A 19986-nucleotide genomic window follows, 5' to 3' on the forward strand; every position below is an offset into this window, starting at 1 on the left:
AATCAATGACTTCAGCTTCAAGTTGATTATCTCTAAGGTCTCTTCCTGCTCTCCAGCTCTTAGTTTGTGGACCTGCAACTTGATTTTCCTTTTTAAGCCAACCTTGCATTCCTGGATAAACCTTCCTTGGTCATGAGGTATTATCCTTTTTATATATTATTGAATTCAATTTGCTAATATTTTGTTTAGAATTTTTTTACTTCTGTGTTTGTGATAGATACTGGTCTGTAGTTTTATTTTCTTATAATACGTTTGTTTGGTTTTGGTATCAGGGTAATGCTGGCCTCATAGAATGAAGTGTTAGGAGGTATTTCCTCTGATTTTCTTTAAGAGTTAGTATAGTACTACATTATATTATTTATTCCTTAAATGTGTTGTAGAATTCACCAGTGAAGGCATCTGGGCCTAGAGTTTCTTTGTGAGAAGGTTTTCTTTCTTTCTTTCTTTTCTTTCTTTCTTGCTTTCTTGCTTTCTTGCTTTCTTTTTTTTTTTTTTTTTTTTTTTTTTTTTTTTTTGAGACGGAGTCTCGCTTTGTCGCCCAGGCTGGAATGCAGTGACGTGATCTCGGCTCACTACAAGCTCCGCTTCCCAGGTTCGTGCCATTCTCCTGCCTCACCCTCCCAAGTAGCTGGGACTACAGGCGCCTGCCACCATACCTGGCTAATTTTTTATATTTTAGTAGAGATGGGGTTTCACCGTGTGAGCCTGGATGGTCTCGAGCTCCTGACCTCATGATCCACCTGCCTCAGCCTCCCAGAGTGCTGGGATTACAGGTGTGAGCCACCACACCTGGCCTAGGTTTTCCTTCTTTCTTTCTTTCTTTCTTTCTTTCTTTCTTTCTCTTTCTTTCTTTCTCTCTCTCTCTTTCTTTCTTTCTTTCTTTTCTTTCTTCTTTCCTTTCTTTCTTTCTTTCCTTTCTTTCTTTCTTTCCTTTCCTTTTTTTTTTTTTTTGAGACGGAATTTTGCTCTTGTTGCTCAGGCTGGAGTGCAATGGTGCGATCCTGGCTCACTGCAACCTCCGCCTCCCAGATTCAAGCAATTCTCCTGTCTCAGCCTCCCAAGTAGCTGGGATTACAGGCATGCGCCACCATGCCCGGCTAATTTTGTATTTTTAGTACAGCCGGGGTTTCTCCATGTTGGTCAGGCTGGTCTCGAACTCCCTTGGCCTACCAAAATGCTGGGACTACAGGCATGAGCCACCACACCCAACCTGTGGGAAGATTTTCAATCAAAATTTCTGTTTCTTTAGTAGACATAGTGCTGTTTTTGGTTATCTGTTTCTTGAATGAGCTTTAATAGTTTGTGTTTTTCAGGGAATTTGTCCATTTCGTCTAAGTTACTGAATTTATAGGCACAAAGTTGTTCATAATGTTCCTTTGTTGACCTTTTCTATCTGTAATGCCTATCGTGGTATCACTTCTCTCATTCCTGACATTGATAATTTGTGGTGTCTTCTCTTTTTTCCTGATCAGTTTGCCTAGAGGTTTATCAGTTTTATTCTCCAAAAAAAAAAAAGTTTTTGGTTTTATTGACTTTATTTTACTGTTTTCTGTTTCGTTGATTTGATCTTTATCACTCCCTTTCTTCTGTTTACTTCAGTTTAATTTGCTCTTTTTTTCCTAGTTCTTTAAGTTTGAAGCTGAAGTCAATTTGAGACCCCTTTTCTTCTTTTCAATCTAGACATTTTATGTATAAATTTCCCCCTTAAGTTCTGCTTAAGTAGCGTCCCACAAATTAATATGTCATGCTTTCATTTCATCTACTTCAGAATACTTTCTCATTTCCCTTTTGATTTTTTTTTTTTTTTTTTTGATCCATGAGTTATTTTGAAGTATGTTGTTTAGTTATATAGAAGTACAAATATTGAGGGCTTTTCCAAATATCTTGGTTGTTGATTTCCAGTTTAATTTCATTGTGCCTAGAGACTACACCTTGGATCCTTTTAAAATCCTTTGTGCCAAATAAAATCAGGAAATAGGCCCAGGTTTTGCTTCTGTCATGGGTGAAGTTTTTCAGTGTATCTCTGAAGGTTGGTACAGGCTTTTTTATTTTGCAAATAGGTGAAAAGGGCAAGAGTGACTACACTACACAAGAATTTGTTCATGGTTCAGCCTGGTGCTACAGAGAAAAACCATGCTTAGAATCAGAAGATAAGGAACTTAGCTTAGGAGGTTTATTTCTACTGCCCTGGGAAATGAAGTCTTAGAGTGTTTCTCCAGGACATTTCATACAGCCTCTTGATTGATTTTCTATTTACAAACCGAAGGTCTGTCATTATTTGTTCAAAGAGCATGCAAAAAAAGATATTTGCCTGTCATTGCAAATCTCGAGTTTATAGCTCAGTGCACATTCATAAAGTGAATGCATCTTTGCAAACTCTCACCCAGATCAGAAAGTAGCATATCACCAGCACCCCCAGAAGACCTCTCCATGGCCCCTCCCCAGTTTTTACCTCTCGTCAAAGGTAATTACTAATTTGACTTCCAACACTATAAACAAGTTTTGTCTTTCCTTGAAGTTTATTGAAATGAAATCTTTGTGTGTTACCCATATTATTGTACATAGTAGCAGTTTATTTTTTATTGCTTTATAATATTCTATTATGTGACTATGCCATCATATATTTATCCATTTTTCTATTGATACACATTTGAGTTGTCTCACTTACCTTCATTTGGCTGTTACAAATGGGGCTACTGTGAACACTGTCGTGTGTATCTTTTGTTGAGCACATATATACATTTCAATGGGTAACTATTGAGGCATGGAATTAACTAGGTCATAAGATATGTGTTCAACTTTAATAGATAGTTTCCTAAAGTTTTCCAAAATGCTTGTAATAATACACACTTCTACCAGGATAGAGTGCAGTTGTGCCATCTCGGCTCACTGCAACCTCTGCCTTCCAGGTTCAAGTCATTCTCTTGCCTCAGCCTTCTGAGTAACTGGGATTACAGGCGTGCTCCACCACCCCTAGCAAATTTTTGTATTTTTAGTAGAGACAGGGTTTTTCCATGTTAGCCAGGCTGGTTAACTCCTGACCTCAGGTGATCTACTCGCCTCAGCCTCCCAAAGTGCTGGGATTACAAGCATGAGCCACCTCACCCAGCTGTTGTTGCTGTTTTCTTTCTGGCTTGTTTAATTTTAGCCGTTCAGGTGAGTATGTAGTGGTATCTTACTGTTTTAATTGTCATTTCCTTAATGACAGAGAGGTCGAGCACCTGTTCATATGCTTATTGGCTACTTGGATATCATCTTTTGTGATGTGCCTGTTCAAATCTTTTGCCTATTTTCTATGTCATTTTCTTATTGACAGATGAGAAGTTTTTAAAAATATAATTTGGTGTAAGTCCATTACCAGATATATATATATTGCAAATACCTTCTACTTGGTGGCTAGCCTTTTCGCCTAATGCTATTTTCTAATGATCAGAAGTTTCTAATTTATAGCTCCCTAATCTCGGTTTTTTGTGACTAGTCCTAATAGGAGCTCTTTGCCTGCGCTGACGTCTTGTAGGTATTCTCCTCTGTTATCATTTGTAGCTGTTTTACCTTTCACACTTAGGTCTACTGTCTGCCTAGGGATGATTTTTGTGGATGTGCATGAAGTGAGGTAGGGGTCAAGAGTCACATTTTCCCATGTGGATTTCCTATCCAGTGATTGCAACATCATTTGTTGGAAAGGTCCACTTCTCTACTGCTAGTACTCCTGTGTCACAAACCAAGTACTAATATATGAGTGGGTCTGTTTCTGGACCCAGTTTGTTTCCATTGCACCAACAGCACACTGGTAATTACTGTGAGTTTATACTAAATCTTGACTTCTGATAGTAAAAGTCTCCAGCTGTGTTCAAGACGATCTTGATAGACTTTAAAGAAAAAAAGACTGTATTGAATATTTTGGGGTGTTTGTATTTCCATATAAATTTTAAAGTCAGCTTGTAAGCATTCACACTGTGCACACAAATACCTGCTAGGATTTTTCATTGGGATTGCATTGCCTCTGTAGGTCACTTTAGGGAGAATCAACATATTTACACTACTGAGTCATCTAAATTGTGAACATAGCATGCCCTTCAATTATGTAAAAGCCATATACATCTTTTCATTAGATTCATTCCTGGGTATTGCTACAGTAGATGATATTGTTTATTAAATTTTCTAATTTTTTATGGTTATCTAGAAATACAATTAATTTTGTATATTGTCCTTATATTCAACAAGCTTTATGAATTCAGTTATTAGATCTCTGTCCTTCAAGTTCTTTTAAACTATAAAAGTAAGCAAGTTTATTGATAAAGATAAACATAAAAGGAAAAACTCCGTCCCTCCCCAGCCCCACTCTCCACTCTCCGTATACACACATACTCTCATAGAGAATAAATAAGAATGAGGCCGGGCATGGTGGTTTATGCCTGTAATCCCAGCACTTTGGGAGGCCAAGGTGGGTGGATCACATGAGGCTAGAAGTTTGACACCAGCCTGCCCAATATGGCAAAACCCTGTCTCTACTGAAAATACAAAAATTAGCCAGGGTTGGTGGCGAACATTTGTAATCCCAGCTACTTAGAAGGCTGAGGCACGAAAATCACTTGAACCTGGGAGGCAGAGGTTGCATTGAGCTGAGATTGCGCCTCTGCCCTCCAGCCTGGGCAACAGAATGAGACTTTGTTTCAAAAAAAATAAAAGAAATGAGAATAAGATCATATCATACCATCCCTGGGACTGTTCAGGAGAACTATGAACCACAATTAAATCTGCCAACCTGGGGTGTCCCAAAACAACAACAGGAACATCAGAACTCACTGATCAGAGATCATCATAACAGATACAGTAATAAAGAAAAAGTTTGAAATATGGTGAGAATTACCAAAATGTGATACAGAGACACAAAGTGAGCACTTTCTGTTGGAAAAATGGTGTTGGACTGCTCCACACAGGGTTGCCGTAAACCTTCCATTTGTAAAAAACCATGTTATCTGCAAAGGAGAACGAAATGAGATATGCCTGTGTTTAGATCTTCTTTCTTTCAAGTATGTTAGACTTTTTGATGTACAAGTTTTACACTTCTTTGCCTAAATTTATTCTTGAGTATTTTTTTATGTTAATGTAAATGGAACTCTTTTTTTTTGGAAACGGAGCTTCCCTCTTTATTGCCCAGGCTGGAGTATAGTGGCGCGATCTCGGCTGACTGCAACCTCTGCCTCCCCAGTTCAAGCAATTCTCCTGTCTTAGCCTCCTGAATAGCTGGGATTACAGGCACCCGCCACCATGCCCAGCTAATTTTTGTATTTTTAGTAGAGACGGGATTTCACCATGTTGGCCAGGTTGGTCTCGAACTCCTGACCTTAGGTGATCCGCCTACCTTGGCCTCCCAAAGTGCTGAGATTGCAGGCATGAGCCACCACACCTGGCCGGAACTTTTTCTTAATTTCATTTTCAGATTGTTCATTGCTAATATATAAAAAGAGAACTAATTTTTATATGTTGATCTTGTATCCTTCAGCTTTGAAGAAGTCATTTACAAGCTCTAATAATTTGTTTTGTTGGCACTTAAGGGTTTTCTCTATATAACATCATGTCATCTGCAAATGTAGTTGTACTTCTTTCTCTCTAATCTGGATGTCTTTTATTTCTTTTCTTGACTAATTGCCCTGGCTAGAACCTCTTAGTACATTGTTGAATAGAAATGGCAAGCGTAGACATCCTTGTCTTGGTCCTGACTTTAGGCAGAAGGCATCTAGTCTTCCATCACTGAGCATGTTAGTAGTAGGTTTTTCATAGGAGCCTCCCTTTATTAGGTTGGTGACGTCTCCTTCTGTTCCTAGTCTGTTGAGTATTTTTATCCTGAAAGGGTGTTAGAGTTTATCAGATGCTCTTCTGCCCCCTTGATTTCATAGATGAAGTGCCAGGTCATATTTCCCTGCCCTTGGATGGGTGCGTTTCACACTAAGTTCCAGTCTTGACTATGCCTAGCCTGGGGGGGGTCCCCACTATGCATGTGGCACCTTGGTTGAGGTGCAGCTTGAAGTAGGCACCCCAGGGAAGTGTCACCCTCCTGCCTTTACTCCCTCACCCTACTCACCGCACGGTGCTGGCCTTCTATGGAGCTGAGGCATGGAGAGTGTGAGTCATGACCTTTCTGGTCATCTTCTGCTGAGAAAACGGAATATTTTCTGCTCTCTTTAATAATGCTGTTGTCCATTGTCCCCTGCTCCTGGTGCACGTGGGTGAAAAGGCAGCTGCTCTCATAACTGCCCTGTCCCGTTGCACTTTCTTTTTTTTTTTTGAGACAGAGTCCCACTCTCTCACCCAGGCTGGAGTGCAGTGACGTGATCTTGGCTAGCTACAATCTCTGCCTTCTGGATTCAATTGATTATCATGCCTCAGCCTCCTGAGGAGCTGGAAGTATAGGTGTATGCCACCATGCCCGGCTAAATTTTGTATTTTTAGTAGAGATGGGGTTTCACCATGTTGGCCACGATGGTCTCGAACTCCTGACCTCAAGGAATCCACCCACCTCGGCCTCCCAAAGTGCTGGGATTACAGGCATGAGCCACCACGCCCTTGTTGCACACATCTAAAGATACTGCTTTGTGGGGCCTGCTGCAGGCACACTAAGTGCTGTTGATGGCAGTTAGTCTCCCAGCCCTGGAACCTGTGACACCTGCCAGTCTGCCCCTGCCCTGCTTCATCTCTGGGAATGTGTGCACCTGCATTCAGCCCCTCTGGAACCAACTCTGGTTATCTGCAGATAAAGCTGCCTCCCTTTGAGCTCTCTGCAGAGCAGCTGCTTGAGAAAGTGCTTCTCTTGGCTTCCTGTTAGCAACTGCTTGTTGGGTAGATGACCCCTCTGAGGGGTCCAGCTGGGGCCGGGGAACGATTCCTTGGCCTTTCAGTAGCTATAATTAATTCCAGTCATAGTAAAGAAATATCCGAGTATGTGGCATAAAATGAAAACAATTTACTTTTTCCTCTCCTTCCTTTGGTCTATTTAGTAATTTAATTCAAGTCTAGGGTATTATTCACTTTAAGAACTATTTTAGGGAGTAAAAATCCCAGTGAAGTTCTTTCTCGTGTATTTTTGTTTTCACTCCTCATTGGTTTAAATAAAAACTGAGATCACCTTGTCCTATGGAGGTGGACCTGTCTGTTTTTCTTGCCATACCTGAGATCATCAGAAATGGCAATCCAAGGGCAGGAGGTCCTAAAAGGGAAATTCTCAACTTTTCTTTCTGCCATCAGTTTGTCCTCTTTTTCTTTGCAGATTTTGTCAACGCTGCTCATAAATATAATCCCAGAGGATCACATCCCGCTGAACTTATCTGGAAAGGCAAAAATCACCGGGAAAGCCTGGGTGAAGGAAACTCCTCGATCTGTTCCTGGCTTTAACCCTGACTCGATGTGCGAGTCCCAGGTATGGCTGTCCAGCTGTGTGGAGTGGAGACTTCTAGTCCCAGGGTTAGACAGATTGGTTTAAAACGGAGACAGAAATGGAGGCACATTCACAGAAGCAGGTGCTGTACATCAGAAGAGAAGGCGTTGTGCCTGAGTTGGTGTCAGCTTTTGTTTTGGAAAGGTTCAGGGTTGATCTCCAGCATTTGACCCTCAGTATAAAACTCACAAGCCGGGCGCGGTGGCTCAAGCCTGTAATCCCAGCACTTTGGGAGGCCGAGACGGGTGGATCACGAGGTCAGGAGATCGAGACCATCCTGGCTAACACCGTGAAACCCCATCTCTACTAAACAAATACAAAAAACTAGCCGTGCGAGGTGGCGGGCGCCTGTAGTCCCAGCTACTCGGGAGGCTGAGGCAGGAGAATGGCGTAAACCCGGGAGGTGGAGCTTGCAGTGAGCTGAGATCCGGCCACTGCACTCCAGCCTGGGCGATAGAGCGAGACTCCGTCTCAAAAAAAAAAAAAAAAAAAAAAAAACTCACAAGCAGTTTAGGAAGGCTTCTCCTGCAAGAAGGCTGAAATTGATTATGCAAAACTTGGCAACACAGAGTCCTGTTTTCCCGCAAGACTGCTGAGTGGCTTGAGATAATCAAACTGGTGTAAGGTTCCATACCCCAACTTCTGAGCCTTAGGAACCAGGCCACAAGAGGGCAGGCCCAGGGCAGAGAGAGCCGTCCACACTGAAGATTTCCAAGGCCTCTGTGTGTTCCCAGTGGAGAAGTCTTTCCAGGTCCCCAGTGCACAGTGCTTTATCACAGGGTCTTAATGGACAGTCCATTCACCCCTGAAACTGCCAGGTTTCTTTTCCTTTATAGACCGTATCCTTCATGGGTGCTACATTACGCATCTAGAAATGCTTTTCTGTTCAGCTTCCAATGCTTTAACCCAGCTTTGAGAAAGTACACATTCAGGCCTTACAGGATGTTAGGAAGATTTTGTTGTTACTCCCAGGGCTCAAGGCAGAAAGTACCTAGGCCAGAGGCACAGTTATGAGGTTGAAGCTCACCACTTCAGGAAGACCTTGTGGCTAGAAGCTCCCATATCTGGTCACAGTTCTTTGTCAAGGATACTTGACCTCAAGTCAGCATGGGTGGGTGTGGGGAGTAGGGGATATAAAACTTGGAGAGAGAGAGAGTGTGCGTGTGTGTGTGTGTGTGTATATGTGGTATAGTCCCTGAAGGGAAGAAAAAAAACCTGGTCTGTATATGCTTGCCTCTGTTATAATAAAAAAAAATAATAATAATATAGAGAGAGAGAAAATACTAGTTTCACAAATGCCCTACTTTTTTCCATGAAGGATTCTAGGCAGGTATTGTAGAGGGATTTGCACAACGAGGGTCATACACAGAGTAGAGTGTGGGTGGCTCCCATAGGAGCCATCCCCCACCACCCAGCATTGGTGGCCTTGCCCTCCACAGGTAGTCATCAGGGAAGGGGAGCTGCTCTGCGGAGTGCTGGACAAGGCGCACTATGGGAGCTCCGCCTATGGCCTGGTCCACTGCTGCTATGAGATCTATGGGGGCGAGACCAGCGGCAGGGTTCTAACCTGCCTGGCCCGCCTCTTCACCGCCTACCTGCAGCTCTACAGAGGCTTCACCTTGGGTAAGTGCCAGGCTCACTGCCCTGGAACAGTGACCTGGCCCCTTTTAGGGTCAGTGCAGCCGCCTGGCCATCTCCCGCGCCCAGGGCAGAGAGAGCCGTCCACACTGAAGATTTCCAAGGCCTCTGCGTGTTCCCAGTGGAGAAGCCTTTCCAGGTCCCCAGTGCACAGTGCTTTATCACAGGGTCTTAACGGACAGTCCATTCACCGCCGAAACTGCCAGTTTTATTTTCCTTTATAGACCATATGCTTCATGGGTGCTACATTATGCAGCTAGAAATTCTTTTCTGTGTCCTCTCAGGGGAAGGAGCGGGGAAGCAACCAGGCTCCTGCAACAAAGGCACCCTCACTTGGCCACCCCTCTCCTCCATAGCCAGTGCTTATTCCCCTTCACAGTGCAGAATGGCACCCTCATGCCCATTTCCATTCTGTTCCTTTCCTAACCCCTCCCTTTACGAGTTTCTGTCCTCAGACTGATTTCTCATACTCATACAACCCCATTCCCTGCTCACAAGTGCGCTTTCAGAATTATCAGGGCCCATCGCACTCCACAGAGGGGCTTCCCTGTTGTCAGAACTGCCCACTGCCGGCCGGATGCGTGTGGCTCACACCTGTAATCTCAGCACTTTGGGAGGCCAAGGCGGGCAGATCACTTGAGCCCAGGAGTTCGAGACCAGGCTGGCCAACATGAAGAAACCCCATCTCTACTAAAAGTAAAAAAATTAGCCAGGTGTGATGGTGTACACCTATAATCCCAGCTACTCAGGAGGCTGAGGCGGGAGAATTGCTTGATCCCAGGAGGTAGAGGTTGCGCTGAGCCGAGATTGCACCATAGCACTCCAGCCTGGGTGATGGAGCAAAAGAACTGCCCACGCCTTCCCAATGCAGTGGGGCCATCAGCGCTCTTGGAAACACTATGCTGGGCAAACCTGTTGGGGTGATCCTAAGACAGGAAGGGGAACTACCTTGTTTGCACCCTAGAAATGAGAGCACGCTGCTTTAGGAAAGTGGCTTTGATAAAGAGGCTTCACCTTGGGTAAGTGCTGGGCTCACTGCCCTGGGGCTCCCCTGGAGCAGTCACTGGGCCCCTTTTAGTGTGGGCTTGAGATCAGATCTATCCAAAGGCTCAGCCTCTGGCCAGGCTTGTGGAGGACACTGCGTCTCCATGTACACAGAGCAGGGTCCAGCCCTTCCACACTGTTCCCATTAGGGGGATGCGAGATGCTGCATGTCAGACATGCACCGCAGTGTGCATAGGTGTTGTCTGGTTCATGGTGGAAGTAAAGCTCCTCTGCTTCACAGATTTACTCATGTGCAGACAGAGTGGGAGTCTCAGCATAGGGCCTGTGGACCTGCGCCTGCTGCAGCTGGAGTTTGTTCATTGGCCCACGCTGGGTCCTGCATTATACGTTTTATCACATATTTAATTATGGAAAGGTTAAAAAAAAGAAAAAAGCATACATGAAGATAATTTAAAATCACCCAATATGCGTTTGTCAGAGATAACCACTAATAGTAATTTGATGTTTGTTTTTCTAGACTTTTCTAGTACAAATACATTTGGAAAAAGTGGGATCCTATGCTACATACTCTACTTCCCTTACCCACCCACCAAACGTCCAAATGTATTTATAAATGTCCTTTGGGATCAGCTAATACAAATCTACATCCTCATGTCTGGTAACTACAGATTATTCCATTCTTATGGATATATCATAGTTTATTTAACCAGTTCCTATAATTAAACATTTAGGCTGCATCCAGATTTTCACATTATTGCTGAGATGAGCATCCTTGAACAAACATCTTGGTTTGTATGTCCCATTATTTTACCAGGATAAGGATTATAAGTTAAGTCTTGTTTGGCAGCTGAAACTCACCTTCCCCCATCTTAATTCCACTAAGAGACCTGAGCCACTGCTGGAGACATCTGTGTCCAAGGTCACCCACTTCCAGTTGGGAACCAGACTAGAGTCCCTTCCAGGATAACCAAAGAAAGTGAAGCATGATTACTACACCTCATGAAATGTATATTTCAATTTCAGATGTTGACCTAGAATAAGCACAAGGATTTCTGCTAGCTAGAAAGAAATCAGAGTGCTTTTGAAATGAAAATAGAGGAGGATCCCACACCCAGCTCATGATGAGGAGCAAACTTAACATAGGTGCCAGGCTTTAGCTCTGCTTAGTGCATGGTACAAAGAGCAGTTGGTCCCTTGAGAATGAAGATGATCCAGAGGCTCAGGGCTGAGAAAGGAAGCAGGGCCAAGCTGGGAGTGGGGCTACGAGAGGGAACAGGCGAGAGATTGACTTCACTCCAGCCCGTCTCAGCTAGCGGGGTCTGTAAAGGGCACAGCTAGATGGCCTGGAGCTGACCCCATGGGAAGGCCTACTTTCATGGTGTGGCCTGCTTACAGAGGAACTGTTTCTTTCCCCTTCTGTTCACACATTTTCTTAGAAGCCCTCCAGGACCTTGCATTGGGAATTCCAAATATTTCAGCCTGTTCATCCAACACATGCCTATAGAATGGTGATAGTATAGCTGGTGGCTAAGAACATGAATTTGGGACCCAGGCCTGGGTTTATTTTCTACCTGTGTGACCCAATTTTGAGCCTGAGTTTTGTCATTTGTAAAATGGGGATTATAAGGTTTGGGCTCTGGTAGGCACCTAAGAGATGGTGACAATCTGTTAATGATGTTAATATAATCTTCATTACTCAGGTATTTCCTGTATCTGTGACACTGGGCTCTGTGCTCTGACCTTACTGAGTTTAGTCTGGTGGGAGAAATCAGGCCTGAGGTCCCCTACAAGCTTGTCTGTTTCACTTCACAGGCGTGGAAGACATTTTGGTGAAGCCAAAGGCAGATGTCAAGAGGCAACGTATCATTGAAGAATCCACCCACTGTGGGCCCCGGGTACGGACGGACTTCGAGGCCGTGGCCTGCCCTAGAGGGGTGAAGTGTGTGCCGAGTCAAAACCCACAACCCTCCTCGTTTGACCTCAGCCTCCAATGTATTTCTGTTCTCATTCTAGGCTGTCAGGGCTGCATTAAACCTGCCAGAAGCCACATCGTATGATGAGATCCGAGGAAAATGGCAGGATGCCCATCTGGGCAAGGACCAGAGGGATTTTAACATGATTGATCTGAAGTTCAAGGAGGAAGTGAACCATTACAGCAATGAGATTAACAAGGTTAGCCCAGCATTGCATGCATTTATCCCCACCACTATGAATGCTGATTTTTTTTTTTTTTTTTTTTTTTTTTGAGACGGAGTCTGGCTCTGTCGCCAGGGCTGGAGTGCAGTGGCGGATCTCAGCTCACTGCAAGCTCCGCCTCCCGGCTTCCCGCCATTCTCCTGCCTCAGCCTCCCCAGTAGCTGGGACTACAGGTGCCCGCCACCTCGCCCGGCTAGATTTTTGTATTTTTTTGGTAGAGACGGGGTTTCACCGTGTTAGCCAGGATGGTCTCGATCTCCTGACCTCATGATCCGCCCGTCTCGACCTCCCAAAGTGCTGGGATTACAGGCTTGAGCCACCGCGCCCAGCCTGAATGCTGATTTTTAAAGAAATTACATTTTGATTCTCACCCGGGCCCTACGGAGCACTTCGGCTGTTTAACAGCTGACTAGGTGAGATGTGAGGTGGGATGGGTAGAACTCGTTGTTTTGAAGGGCCCAGGGCTTTGTTCCCTTCCCCAGTTAGGGTCTAGACAGGCCTCGGAATAGTGGCGAGAGAGAATGCTTTGTGCTGTTTTTCTTTTTAAATGTTTTTATTTTGGGGTGACTGTATTCAAGGGGCTGAATAAGCAGGGTGAGGGACCCAGATCGCCCCTGCTGCTTGTGCAGCAGAGCCAGCAGTGAAGATTCAGGTTCCAGTCCTGGCTCTGCCTTGAACTTGCTGTGTGACCTTGGGCAAGTGAGATAACCAGTCCCTGCCTTGGTTTCCTCACCTGGAAGTGGGGCTATGAGGGGCACTACCTCACAGGGCTGCAGAGAGGCTTCAGGAGCTACTATTACACAATGCCAAGCCAGTTCCTGGGCAGTTGAGAAAGGAGAGGGAAATCTCTGCATGAGCTGAAACCACAGACTGCTTTTCTCTGCCTTTCTGCCCCAGAGCCAGGGCTGTCCATCCTGCTGCTTGGAGGAGCTGGCTTGGCCCTCACCCTGCCTCCTAGGCCCTCAGGGCCCAGCCTGAGGAGTGGTGAGGAGGAGGCAATGCTAATGCTCATCAAAAGACAAAGTTTGTCTGTGGTGCTCTCTTGCCTGGCTTTTAGCATCCCTTAGGCCGCCGAGAAGACTGACCTCTCATGGGGACAGGTTCCATCCTTGAGGGGCTTTGTTGACAGGAGCTTTCCTAGCACCTCCCTGAGATTCAGGAGGCTCAGCTTCTAGGGCTGACTAGGCATGCTGGGAGTAGGGAAGTTGTCTTCAGATGCATCTCAGAATGGTTTCTTGTCCCTCCAGTTGCCATCTTCCCATCACCTCTGCCCACCCAGCCTCTGCCTCTCCTGTGTTGGGCTGAGTCTGTGGAATTCCAGGCACAGGCTAAAAGCCCCAGACTCACAGCCCCCTTCCCAGCATCTCCCCAGGCTCCCCGTGAAGAGGCATGCTTGGTTCTGCTGGCCCTTGAGCCAAGGCAGAGCTTCCTACTTGGGGCTCGGGTGGCATGTTCATAAATATGACATGATGCGGACGTTGGTATTCATGCTGGGAGAGGACCCAGGCCAGGCTCTGCTGGGCTAATCAAGAGCATCACCTTAAATTTTATTCTTCTCCAGCTTCTTTTTAGAATCACGAACTGGATCTGCCAGCCCCTCTGCTTCTCCTTTTCCTTCTCCCTTTTTGCTGCTCTTTGGCCAATGAATGGAACCTCAGGGATCCTGGCAGAGGAAGTCCAGCGAGTGCAGGACAGGGAGCACCTATTTGACCTCTTAGGGGTTCCAGGGAAGGATTAATGCCAAATGAGGCTTTCCCTTAGCTCGAGTGGGATTTGGCAGTTAGGTCTGAATAAATATTCTGGCTGTATTGCTTCTGCCTCCTGGATTTACATCCTGATTCTGGGATTTTTAAAGGGGGTGAAGTCACTGACCACTGTGTGCTGATTTAATCTGCAGGCATGCATGCCTTTTGGCCTACACAGACAGTTCCCAGAGAACAGCCTGCAGATGATGGTGCAGTCGGGAGCCAAAGGTTCAACTGTGAACACGATGCAGGTGTGGGCAGAGGCGGGTTGGCAGCTTTACAGGTGTCACCAAAGGCGGGTGGGGGATAGCAGGAGGTGGTTTCAATTTGTTCCCTATAAAACGTGGCAAATACTGAAAAAGAGAAAAGCATACAGAAATCACTACAGGAGCTAAACACTGTTAACATGCCAATGTTAAAGGCAGATGTAGCTATGACTATGCAGATGGGATATATATAATGTAGTTATATATTATAAATTTACAAACTACTATTGCATATATTCATGTTATATAGATACATTATGTATACTCACACAATTTTGATGTACTTTTGCATGATCTTTTCTTTCTTTCTTTTTTTTTTTGAGATGGAGTCTCGCTCTGTCACTGGGCTGGAGTGCAATGGCGCCATCTCGGCTCACTGCAACCTCCGCCTTCTGGGTTCAAGAGATTCTCCTGCCTCAGCCTCCCTAGTAACTGGGACTGTCGGCATGTGCCACCATGCCCAGCTAATTTTTGTATTTTTAGTAGAGACAGGGTTTCACCATGTTGGCCAGGATGGTCTCAATCTCTTGACCTCGTGATCTGCCCGCCTCGACCTCCCAAAGTGTTGGGATTACAGGCATGAGCCACCGCGCCTGGCCGTTCTTTTCTTAATATTAAATTATAAACATTGTCCTAGAGATTTCTTAACCTTAAACCTTAATGACCTTGAGAGGGTCTAAAGGCCCACCCCATTGTCTGTTGAGTGTGACAACAGAAAGGCCGAAAGCCATTAGAAATCCCCTGACTAAATCGAAACCTAGATATACTGCTGTCCTCCATCACTCCAAGAGTATTAACAGGCAACTTTCTAAGCAAACAGCTCAATAGCTTGAGTTCCCGTTTTTGTTGTTGTTTTTGTTTTAATGAAAATAAGACAGAGTCTCCCTGTATTGCTCAGGGTGGTCTCAAACTTCTGGCCTCAAGGGATTCTCCTACCTCAGCCTTACAAAGTGCTAAGATTATAGATGTGAGCCACCACATCCGGCCCCGAATTCCCTTTTGGCTCTAGAATGTGAGGATTGCAGTAAATGGCTGTTTCCTGCAGGCCTCTCTTTCCCCATCAGGACCCTCCAGTCCCTTACAGGTATAACATGAGATGGTTCTGAGTCATGGCTCCTTTTCTAGACAGCACCCATTTTCAACCTACCCCAAATGTGAAAATCCAGATCAGTCAACAAAAGGAAGATGCAGGTATTTTTTTTTTCTTAAAATGAAAGCTTCCTGGTTTGTTTAGAAATGTAGGTGAGCCTTCAAGAACTCAATTTCCATGCAGCTTTTCTTCAAGGTCAGATTATACTTTCCCTGCTGGGACAAAGCACTGTTAAAAACACATGTGGATCTTCAGTTTCCTTTGGGTTTCCTGTCCTCTAGATCTCGTGCCTCCTGGGCCAGATTGAATTGGAAGGTCGGAGACCCCCGCTGATGGCGTCTGGCAAGTCACTGCCCTGCTTTGAGCCTTATGAGTTCACCCCCAGGGCTGGTGGCTTTGTCACTGGCAGATTTCTCACTGGCATCAAACCTCCTGTATGTATTTTGGTTTTTCTGTAGTTTTTCCCTTATTTCTAGGCTTAATTGTAAGTGAACTATGACTGCCCTACAGAGTAGGGCAGAAGACACTGGGGGCTGTTGTAGCTGTCGAGGTCAAAAAGTCCTAGGAGATCAGGGAAGGGAGTGGCCTGTCTGGTCAGGAAGGGCTGCTGGAGGTGTTGGCCTGAGCCCTTTGGGAAGCACACTGTCCTCACTGTCACCTTTGGGACCTGGGTCCCATTCTCTGCAGGAGTTCTTCTTCCACTGCATGGCAGGACGAGAGGGCCTGGTCGACACTGCTGTGAAAACCAGCCGCTCAGGCTATCTCCAAAGGTAAAATGTGTCTGCCGTGCCCCTTGAGGTAGGGTGCCAGGACCCTTCATCCCATCATCTTTCACATTATATCAACAGCTCGTTTAAGATTCCTTGGATGAAAAAACTTTTGAAGAGTTTCCATGAATGGCCTGAGGCAGAAAGCAGCAAACACTCTTCCCCTTCGCAGGATCGGTAGAGCATGAGCTCAGAGGCTTATACAAAGGGCTCTGTGTTCTGAGGGTCTGCCATTCCCTGGGGGAAGCGATGGCTGTGGGAGAAGGTCTTGGGCAGTGGCAAGCTTGTCTTGCTTCCTGGAAGGCTCAGCTGCCAAGACAGTAGTGACTAACATTGAGCTCTGTCCTCACAGCTTGGGGTAGGGGGACAGTGACTCCTGGGAAGCCCCCTGTTAGGGTGGCAGGAGGGGAAACCTAGGCAGAGTGTCCAGAGAGGTGAGCAAAGGAGCTAGGACCAGGGCAGAGAGCAGGAGACGTTGAGATAAAACCGAGGAGAAAGGCCGCCAGCGGAGGGATTCACATCAGTAGTTAGTTCCTAATTCCCCTTAGTGTCCTTGGCGATCCCTGGGTTGACCAAGTTTGAGAATCCTTGACAGCTCCCCTGGTTCGCCCGCCTCGTGATTCTAAGGACACTGGTCTCTGGGGAGTTCTGCACTGCAGGAGAGTGCAGGGGCAGGCAGTTATCCTCAGCAGCTGGGGCTAGATGGGAGCCCAGCTCTAGGGGTGGCAGCCAAGCCTATCACATGGCTGCAGCCTCCTCCTCCTAGAAAACCATCAGGAAATGCAGCCACTGGCTGGGGGACGCTGGAGCCAACCCAGACCCCGGGGCATTGGATCCAGCCTGGGTTCCAAAGTCTTGCTTGCCTGCAGAACAGCAGCCCCCCTTTCCCTCCCCTCCACCACCCCTAACCCTCATCAGAGGCCGCCCTGGAAAGTGATGAGCCAGCGGGGACTGAGCCAATGGTGTCCTTACAGGTGCATCATCAAGCACCTGGAGGGGCTGGTCGTGCAGTATGATCTCACGGTCCGTGACAGCGACGGCAGTGTGGTACAGTTCCTGTATGGGGAGGATGGCCTGGACATCCCCAAGACACAGTTTCTGCAGCCCAAGCAGTTCCCCTTCCTGGCCAGCAACTACGAGGTAGTGTGCTAGACCCCAGAGCAGTGGGCCTCCCCCACTGAGGTTAGAGAACTGGAATGCGCTGAGCTTCGCAACCCAGTCCAAGTGGCCACTGGAAAGTAGAGTGGGAAGAGTTTATAAGACATCAGTCTATGCCCTGAAACACTTGACAGTTTCAAAGCCTGTGAACTTTAATCACCTGAGGTGGCTGGAGGGCATGAGCACCTCTGGAATAATACCTACTCTTTGGGGCCATTTGCCACGTGCTGGGCCCTCAGCTAAAGCACACTATCAATACTATCCATTTTCCTCCTCACTGCAACCCAGGGAAGTAAGCATTACTCTGTCCATGTTGCAGCTGAGGCAACTGAGGATCAAAGCGTAAGTAAACAGTCAGTGAGTGGCGGAGCCAGCATTTGAGCATGGGCCCGTCAGACACAAACTCATGATTTTTCATTCTGTACCTTAATGCCCTTGTAGTGACCATCACTGTTGACTGGAGAGTCACCCCATTTGGCAGATAGGGAAACTGAAACTGATATGACCTGTCCAAGGTCATCAAGCTGATGGTAGAATTGAGGGTTGTGCTCTGGTGCTGAGTCCTTTCCATCCCGGTTCCTATCCCTGAACTTGGCCATCACTCTTCCCCTCTTCTTTTCTTCCCAGAAACTCGCTTGTGTTCCTGGAGGGGCTCTGAGTGTGCTGCTTTCTTTCCTGTGTCTCCCTCTGCTCCCAAGACCATTGGTTCCCAAATCTGGTTTGCACAAAGTGAGGGCCCTGATTAGCAATGGATGCTCAGCCTCTCAGAGTGGGTGTTTGGCCTCATCATGAGGGCTCCACACCAGCCACCTGGGTCCCCTGAATTTGTGCTCCATGGCCCTCTGTCACACCCTCATCTCTTTGATCTCATGTGTGATTTGTTTGTTTGTTTGTTTAGGTGATAATGAAATCGCAGCATCTCCATGAAGTTTTATCCAGAGCAGATCCCAAAAAAGCTCTCCGCCACTTCAGAGCTATCAAAAAATGGCAAAGCAAGCACCCTAACACGCTGCTGAGAAGAGGCGCCTTCTTGAGTTATTCCCAGAAAATTCAGGCGGCTGTGAAAGCCCTGAACCTTGAGAGTGAAAACCGGAATGGCCGCAGCCCCGGGACTCAGGAGGTGACTCAGGGAGATGATGTCCTTAACATCCAGCACATCCAGGCTTAGTCAGTGGGTGACGGATGAGGGGCTGTTTTCCTAAGGGAAGGTAGAATCATGAATTCCAGCCTTGTTCATCATCAGTCAGAACAGAATGGCTCTCAAATGGGAGTGTAAGGCAGGGACTCTTAACAAGGGTGTAGTCAGGGTTTGGGGGAACTAACTGGGGCCTGTGACTTTGGGGTTCCCCACGATCCCAGGTGTGAAGGAATGGGGAGCAGTCATGAGAAATGGAGAGGATGGCTATGTGCTAGGGCCACTGGACAGAGCCCTGGGTAGAGACCCACTAGAGGGGGGTTGGGGATAAATACCAGGATCCCCTTCCTCCTGCTTTTCCCTCTGCTACTGGTGCCTCCCATCAGCCAAGCACACCTGGGAGCCGGAAGCAGGAGATCTCTTTGAAGCAGTCACTTTGGGACTGCGTTGAGGGTCACAGAGCATGTGAAAGAGCCTGGATCCAGAAATAAGCGTGGATCCAGCACAGTGACTGTGTCCTAGCTGGCCTGAGACAGTCGTGGCTTTGCCTCTTGTCCTAGCCTAATCATAACAGTCTCCTGTTTTACTCTAAAAGAATCCCAGTTTGCTCAGTAAATTACATGCTCGCCCTCTCTGGGCTTGAATGGGCCAGGATGAAGAGCTGCTAGGCTTGTAGTCAAGCAGGGTGAACTAGGACAGACTGAAGTCTTTCCCCATTTTAAATGGGGAGATGGTTTCTCATTGCAATCAGGTTTCTGTCTGTCTCCCTTTATTATTGGAAGCCAATGCTTTTGATCCCTCTTATGCTACTGGGTATCCCTCCCACATAGCTGAGACCCATCCTTCCATTCAGATGCTGAGGATGTGGTATGAGTTGGATGAGGAAAGCCGAAGGAAATACCAGAAGAAGGCGGCCACTTGTCCTGACCCCAGTCTGTCTGTCTGGCGTCCTGATATTTACTTTGCATCAGTTTCCGAAACGTTTGAAACAAAGGTTGATGACTATAGTCAAGAGTGGGCAGCTCAAACAGAGAAGAGTTATGAGAAATCAGAGCTTTCTCTCGACAGGTAATGACAGTGATTTGTTGCACAACATGTGCAGGAGAATCTGCCTCCTAGCCCCTGCCCTACCCACTCTGGGAGAAGAGGGCTGCCTCCTGGGTTTGAGACTCCAGGTAGAGGGAGGGCAGTAAGACAGCCAGGGGCACCGCACAAGCCCGGAGGGCCCAGGAGTGAACAAGTGCAGGAAGGCAGGAGTGGACACCCCACTCCTGGCCAAGATAGGGATGGTGGTCTGCTGGGACAGAGGCTTGCAGGAATGTCTGCTCTCTTGGGTTTGGTGTGGTAGGTGGGGCTGATTGAGAGTCAGGGAATCCACTGTTCAGCTGCTGCCAACCATGTGACCCAGGACAGGTCATTCATGCCCAGGGACACAAGGTCTTAACTTTTCATGAGGTCTTGGATCTGATTACTCCAGTGATCCTTTGAACTTTGGGTTCCCATTTGAAGGCCTCAGCTTGGACTAGTACAGACACACACACACACATACAC

General features: G+C 46.6%; 1 protein-coding gene across 2 annotated transcripts in view; it reads left to right on the forward strand.

The window, feature by feature from the left end:
• Window positions 1–19986, forward strand: part of POLR1A (RNA polymerase I subunit A) — a 78606-nt gene that overhangs the window by 38353 nt on the left and 20267 nt on the right. For both annotated transcript variants that reach the window (XM_010381996.2, XM_030921389.1), the window contains 10 exons: window positions 7268–7417; window positions 8875–9058; window positions 11891–11973; window positions 12092–12250; window positions 14172–14270; window positions 15657–15809; window positions 16063–16145; window positions 17117–17282; window positions 18199–18420; window positions 19289–19503. In XM_010381996.2, coding sequence (XP_010380298.1) covers window positions 7268–7417; window positions 8875–9058; window positions 11891–11973; window positions 12092–12250; window positions 14172–14270; window positions 15657–15809; window positions 16063–16145; window positions 17117–17282; window positions 18199–18420; window positions 19289–19503 — 1514 coding nt within the window. The remainder of the gene's footprint in view (window positions 1–7267; window positions 7418–8874; window positions 9059–11890; window positions 11974–12091; window positions 12251–14171; window positions 14271–15656; window positions 15810–16062; window positions 16146–17116; window positions 17283–18198; window positions 18421–19288; window positions 19504–19986) is intronic.

This window comes from Rhinopithecus roxellana, chromosome 17, assembly GCF_007565055.1.
Source record: "Rhinopithecus roxellana isolate Shanxi Qingling chromosome 17, ASM756505v1, whole genome shotgun sequence".
Classification (NCBI taxonomy): domain Eukaryota; kingdom Metazoa; phylum Chordata; class Mammalia; order Primates; family Cercopithecidae; genus Rhinopithecus; species Rhinopithecus roxellana.